Source organism: Triticum aestivum, chromosome 5A, assembly GCF_018294505.1.
Source record: "Triticum aestivum cultivar Chinese Spring chromosome 5A, IWGSC CS RefSeq v2.1, whole genome shotgun sequence".
Taxonomy (NCBI): Eukaryota; Viridiplantae; Streptophyta; class Magnoliopsida; order Poales; family Poaceae; genus Triticum; species Triticum aestivum.
In genome coordinates this window covers 210,082,681-210,089,274 of record NC_057806.1, presented here as the reverse complement: position 1 = coordinate 210,089,274, position 6,594 = coordinate 210,082,681, and the positions used below count along the sequence as shown (strand labels likewise).

At 43.9% G+C, this 6,594-nt stretch overlaps 1 protein-coding gene across 1 annotated transcript; it reads right to left on the bottom strand.

Annotated features, from left to right (window-relative positions):
* Window positions 1–5,329: 5,329 nt before the first annotated feature.
* Window positions 5,330–6,229, bottom strand: LOC123102800 (thioredoxin M-type, chloroplastic-like). The gene is made up of 2 exons (XM_044524230.1): window positions 5,903–6,229; window positions 5,330–5,814 (listed from the first exon to the last, which is right to left on the bottom strand). Exons 1-2 carry the CDS (start codon window positions 6,108–6,110, stop codon window positions 5,495–5,497), a joined length of 528 nt encoding a protein of 175 aa, XP_044380165.1. The 5' UTR covers window positions 6,111–6,229; the 3' UTR covers window positions 5,330–5,494.
* Window positions 6,230–6,594: the final 365 nt, after the last annotated feature.

Here is a 6,594-nt window from a genome sequence, read left to right as displayed (position 1 = left end):
AATTTCATAAGATTCCGCACTAGTGGCGGGAGCAATCAGAGTACTAATAATATCATTGTTATTGGTGTTGGAAAAGTCACAAAATTTGGTATTCTCTTGAGCCATCATGACAAAGCTAGAAATCCAACACATGAGCACACAAAAAGCCAATGAAGAAGACGAATGGAAGAGGGGCGACGAAAAGGCAAATATTTTCGAAAATCATTTTAAAAGTGGGGGGGGGACGAGAAGCGAATGGCGAATAATGTAATGCAAGAGATGAGATTTTATGATGGGTACTTGGTATGTCTTGACTTGGCATAGATCTCCCCGGCAACGGCGCAAGAAATTCTTCCTGCTACTTCTTGAGCTTGCGTTGGGTTTTCCCTTGAAGAGGAAAGGGTGATGCAGCAAAGTAGAGATAAGTATTTCCCTCAGTTTGAGAACCAAGGTGTCAATCTAGTAGGAGACAATGCACAAATCATCAATTCCTGCACAAACAATCAAACAACTTGCACCCAACGCAATAAAGGGGTTGTCCATCCCTTCACGGTTTCTTGCAAAAGTGAGATCTGATAGAGATAGATAAATGCTAAAGTAAATATTTTTGGTATTTTTTATTTATATATCGGAAATTAAGATTGCAAAATAGTAGACGGAAACTTATATGATGGAAAATAGACCCGGGGGCCATAGGTCTCACTAGAGGCTTCTCTGAAGATAGCAAATAACATGGTGCACGAACAAATTACTGCCAAGCAATTGATAGAAAAGTGCAAAGTTATGACAATATCTAAGGCAATGATCATGAATATAGGCATCACGTCCATGTGAAGTAGACCGAAATGATTCTGCATCTACTACTATTACTCCACACATCGACCGCTATCCAACATGCATCTAGAGTATTAAGTTCATAAAGAATGGAGTAACGCATTAAGTAAGATGACATGATGTAGAGGAATTAACTCAAGCAATACGATAAAAAAAACCATCTTTTTATCCTCGATGGCAACAATACAATCTGTGCCTTGCTGCCCCTACTATCACTGGGAAAGGACACCACAAGATTGAACCCAAAGCTAAACACTTCTCCCATTGCAAGAAAAACTGATGTAGTTGGTCAAGCCAAACTGATAGTTTTAAGAGAATTACAAAGATATCAAATCATGCATAAAAGAATTCAGAGAAGATTCAAATAATATTCATAGATAAGCTGATCATAAATCCATAATTCATCGGATCTCGGCAAACACACCGCAAAAAAGTATTACATCGAATAGATCTCCAAGAGCATCGAGGAGAACACGGTATTGAGAATCAAAGAGAGAGAAGAAGCCATCTAGCTACTAGCTATGGACCCATAGGTCTGTGGTAAACTACTCACGCTTCATCGGAGGGGCAATACAGTTGATGTAGAGGCCCTCCGTGATCGAATCCCCCTCCGGAAGGGTGCCGAAAAAGGTCCCTAGATGGGATCTCATGGGTACAGAAGGTTGCGACGGTGGAAAAGTGTTTTCTTGGCTCCCTCTGGTGGTTTGGGGATATTTGGGAATATATAGGCGAAAGAATTAGGTCAGGAGAGTCACAAGGGGCCCACAAGGGTGGGGGCGCCCACTACCCCCTGGGCGCGCTCTCTGTCCTTATGAACGCCTCATGGATTCTCCGACTTCATCTCCAAGTCTCCTGATTGTCTTCTGGTCCAAGAAAAATCATCACGAAGGTTTCATTCCGTTTGGTATTCCGTTTCTTAGAAAATCAAAAATAAGGAAAAAACAGAAACTGGCACTGGCACTGGGCTCTAGGTTAAGAGGTTAGTCCCCAAAATAATATAAAATAGTATATTAATGCATATAAAACATCCAAAAGATATAACATAATAGCATGGAACAACCTAAAATTATAGATACGTTGGAGATGTATCAGTTCTCCTCGCCGAAGAGGTAACGCGGGAAGGGGTCGACGTGGAAGCTTTGGTTGGCTGACATGCTTGAAATAACTAATGGTAGATGGGTGTGGTATAGATCCGCGCACAGTGGCCCTATGGTGCGTTGCTGCCTATGCATATGGAGCTAGCCACTAGCTGGTGGTGGGAAACCGATGAGAGAAGAGGCGTGAAGCATTGGCGTGGATTGTGGGACACGTGTATAACGCCACTAATTTCTACACTGGGCATCTGTGTTGGTATATGTATTACCTCCGTCATGGTTTATTGGTCTCCTTCGTATTTTGTACCAAAATTTTAACTTAGATTTAACTAAGAAAATATTAATGCATGTCATCGAAAATAATATTGTTGGACGCCTATTCCCTGCTATGTTCAACTGCTATATGCAATAATTATGCATGTGCTTGCTCGCCATTGATGTGGCCGCGGCGCGCTCTGCTCGCGTCCCTCTTCACGCTCTGTTCGCTGTTTAAGCGCTGAGGGTGCTCGGGTCACATCCATCCACGCTCTCTGCTTGCCGCTTAGGCGCCGAGGCACGCTCGGGCCGCGTCCCTCAGTGCGCTCTGCTGTCGCGCCCCTTCATGCGCGATCTGCCTGCGGTTAGGGCCGGCGCACCATCATGTTGGGGAAGCTTTAATTATTTGATCTCAGCCAAACATGGGAAACGAGTGATGGAGATCATAGATTAGGTTAATTAATTATACCTCCAAAGTCGTATGATCACCGCATGATCATCCGACTCTGAAGGTATAATCAATTAACCTAAAATTTGATCTCTGGAGCCTGTTCCCGTCGCACAACTCCATCCTGTCGTCAGCCGATGGTGGTATGCTTGTATGTTTGGCTAACTAGCTAGCAAGTGTATCAGTACTGAGTCACTGCCGCCGGCCATTGCTGTGGTTATTTATAGCTAGCGGCTGGCTAGGGGATTGGAGATTTTACAATTCACCACTGTGGCGCGCGGGAAGCCTTCGCTGGAGCGCGGGAAGACTAAGTGGAGCACACAACTGTATGCGGTGTCACATGTTATCACACACGTGTTAACATAAGGAAACGTCTGTGTAACTTACTAATCATCCCACACGAGTACTCGCACCATGCATCATGTGCGATACTCCTAGCCATCGCAATCAACTCGTTTGCATTTTCAAAGTTTTTTCTACAGACATAATCGCACACGAAATAACTGTAGTAATTGTTCGTGTTATAATTTCTCATCGCAAACAATTCTTCCGAGTGGTCTATTTGCCAGGTATCACACATATCTTGTTTAAACGAATCGTTTGTGTTTTTTTTGGCTCAAACACTTCATTTATGTGAACTGTATCCGTCTATCGCACACACCTTGATTTGGCTGACCGTTTCTCTTGTTTTGGCTCATCACATACAGTTCATCCAATTGAACGGTATGCCATCTATCGCACATACACCTTGATCTGCCTGGCCATTTTTATTGCGTTCCCTAATCGCAAACAGTTCATCCGAGTGAACTGTATGTCATATATTGCACACACCTTGATATGGTTGTTCGTTTCTGTTGTTCTGGCTCATCACAAACAGTTCATATGGATTAACCGTATGCCATGCATCACACACACAACTATAATCTAAATCGCGTTTGATGTCTCCGCCATTGCAAACGTTTTATATAATTTTTTACGGTTTTATTACATCACCGTTTGTGATTAATGCATCGCACACAGTTTTGTCGAAGGGTCTCTGATTGTAGTATCACATTAGTAGCATCCTACAGTAGTGAATGGAGGATAGGGGCACAACTCTAATTGCCTGGAAAAAAGTTTGCAAGCCAAAGAAGCAAGGAGGTCTTGGAATCCGTGACATTGTTCTTCCCAACAAAGCTTTATTAATTAAGGACTTGTTTTTAACTATCTAAACAAAGAAGAGATACCCATGATCAAGCTCATTTGGGAAAGATACTACCAAATAAGCATTCCCTTGGACAAATTAGAAGGATCATTTTGGTGGAAACACACTTAGCATTATCAAATGAATTCAAGAATGATAGCTCTAGCACTGTCATATTTGGGCAAGCCACTCTCTTCTGGAAAGACAAGTGGCATGGAGAACCATTTCGAGAACTGCACTCTATGCTATTTATGACACTGTATCTGATCAATGGTTTTGTGCTTCTGAAGCAAGGACGTCGGCACTATCCACTCAAGCATTCAACCAATTCAATCAACTTGAAGAACTCATTACAAAGCTCAGTAATAATACGAAAGACAAATGGGTTTGCAATGGTTAAGCAAATATTCTAATTATTCTTCCATGCAAATGTACAAGCACCTGATGGGAGATGTGGAGGGGCATCGTATCTTCAAGCTAATCTGAGCAGCTCTAGCAGGCTACAAACATAAGATGATTTTTTGGCTAGTAGCTCACTGCAAAATTTAATACTAGAGCATTTATCAAGAGAAAAGGAATGCACTTGGACAATCCTTTCTGCCACAACTGCAATCAGAATGCTGAAGATACCACAATGCACCTTTTTTGGGACTGCAACTTTGTTCAAGAATGCCGGAATTCCCTGATTTTCCTCACAAAAAAGAGAGGTACATCAGTTTATGAAGAAACCCTGTTAAAGTTGTGTCGAGTATAGTGTACAAGGTAGGTTACTGCTGGACTCTGAGTAGTATTGTGTTTCGATAGGATATGGACTCATGTCCTACTAGGACACTTGTATCCTAGGCCTCTCATATATAGGGTAGACAAACGATGTAACCTATGCGAACATAATAGCACAGGAACGCAGGGGAAGCCGGCGGCTTGCGCCGACATCCAGGGAGACTGGGTGCGATATTGTAGCGGTGTCATGGGGAGGAGCACTCATAGTTAGGCCCCGGGGCTGTAGTCATTTCGGTGAACCTCGTTAACAAATCTCGGTGTCATGCATTTATGCTTGTTTGGCCCTCAGATGATCGACTATACGCCTCGGTTTTATTCTAACAAACCCCTACTTGCAGCTAAGCAACTGCCAAAAAGCTTCTATGTGGAAATTGTGGTGTTCGGTTGCTGGAATGTTTGGACCCAAAGAAATGGCAGAATTTTTAGAGTCCAGCAATAATCAATTCAAGCCTGGAAATATTACCTCAAGCAGGATCTCAAGTTATTGAAATTCAAAATAAAAGAGAAGCATGTTCATGCCTTTAGCCGGTGGATAGATAGTAATCTTTAAACCATGTTTTTCTTCTCTAGAGCAGGCATTGGGACATTTCTTTTTCATTTCTAGAGCCGTCCCGTTGTATTCTTTTCTTGAACTATTGTTCTATGTTTTGCGGATCAAACAAAATAATTACTTGCTCTTATATATATCAGTATCTTTTTTTCTTTGCTACAGAAAGGATGTCAACACAGATTTACGAACATGCATGTATACTGACGTGCGCCCGAATAAATCAGTTTTGATTTGCATCTGAATTAAGAGTAGTACAAGTCACGACTGATCGGTGGATCGTATACGTGCATCATATACATACATATATGCTGTCTGGCGAACAGAACAGTAATGTGTGCGTCCTCGATTAATCGGTAATGAAGAATGATTAATTAGCTGCCGATGTACTTGTCGATGATGGTGCAGAGGGTGGTCTTCGGGACGGCGCCGATGACGCTCTCCTTCTTCTCGCCGTCCTTGAACATGAGCACGGTGGGGATGCTCCGGATGCCGTAGGTGGATGCGATGTTTGGGCAGTCGTCCGTGTTCACTTTGCAGCACTTGATCTTCCCCACGTAGTCCTTTGCCAGTTCGTCGATCACCGGGGCAATCATCCGGCACGGCCCGCACCACGGCGCCCAGAACTCCACCAGCACCGGCGACTCGCACGCGATCACCATGTTATCCCAATTCTTCTCGTCAGCCACAATCACTGCATGCGCCATTATTAAGACTATTCTCAGCATCTGCTCCTTTATTGTTCACCGAGCCTAGAGAGAGGGGTAAGGGCAGCGATGTACCTTCGTCGACGACGTTCTTGCACTTGCAGACGAAGCGAGACGGCCGCCGTGCCGCCACCAGAGCGGACTTGTATGGGGACGGCGAGACAACGGCGGGGGCGGCGGTCCTTGGCCGGGATGGCGCGTAGCTTCCACTGCTAAGCCGTTCCCTGATGCCAGCCTGGGGCGCGTGCAGGGCCCAGCCTCTGAGGCATGTCTCCAAGGCCATTGCTGGTCACGGAGACGGAGGGAGAAACAAAGAGAAAAAAGAAGCAGGTTCCTGTGCCAGTACGCCAGAGAGGAGAGGGAAAAAGATGTGAATGGTGTAGTGTGTGAGGGAAGAGGATAGGATTTGTCTGTCTCTGCCATAGGATAACTCGGAAGAGGTTTAGGGGACATTGTGAGGTGGCGCGACTGGCGAGAGGCTCCTCCTCCGCATGTGGATGAGGTGATTTTGCTCTGTTGATCCTTTTTTCTGGGGTTCGTGTGTCTGCCTTCCGCTAGGGATACTTGGATTATAAGAACCATGTTTGTTTTTGTGTTTGCTAAATGTTTATTTTTTATGCCCTGAACTGTAGACAAAATAAGAAGTATTTACAAATAAAAAATAAATATAAAAGTAAAAAGGAGTAAAAAATACAATTACCCAGTCTCCTCTCTTGGCCAACGCACTGTGGTAATAATCAAAGCTGATTTAAGTTAGTTGAAGTCCA

What these genes read in the sequence shown, in the direction of transcription:
- LOC123102800 (XM_044524230.1), bottom strand. Translation starts at nt 6,110, where the DNA reads ATGGCCTTGGAGACATGCCTCAGAGGCTGGGCCCTGCACGCGCCCCAG. An exon ending in CAAGAACGTCGTCGACGAAG is followed by an intron (nt 5,815 to 5,902) that starts GTACATCGCTGC and finishes TGGCGCATGCAG; the next exon opens with TGATTGTGGCTGACGAGAAG.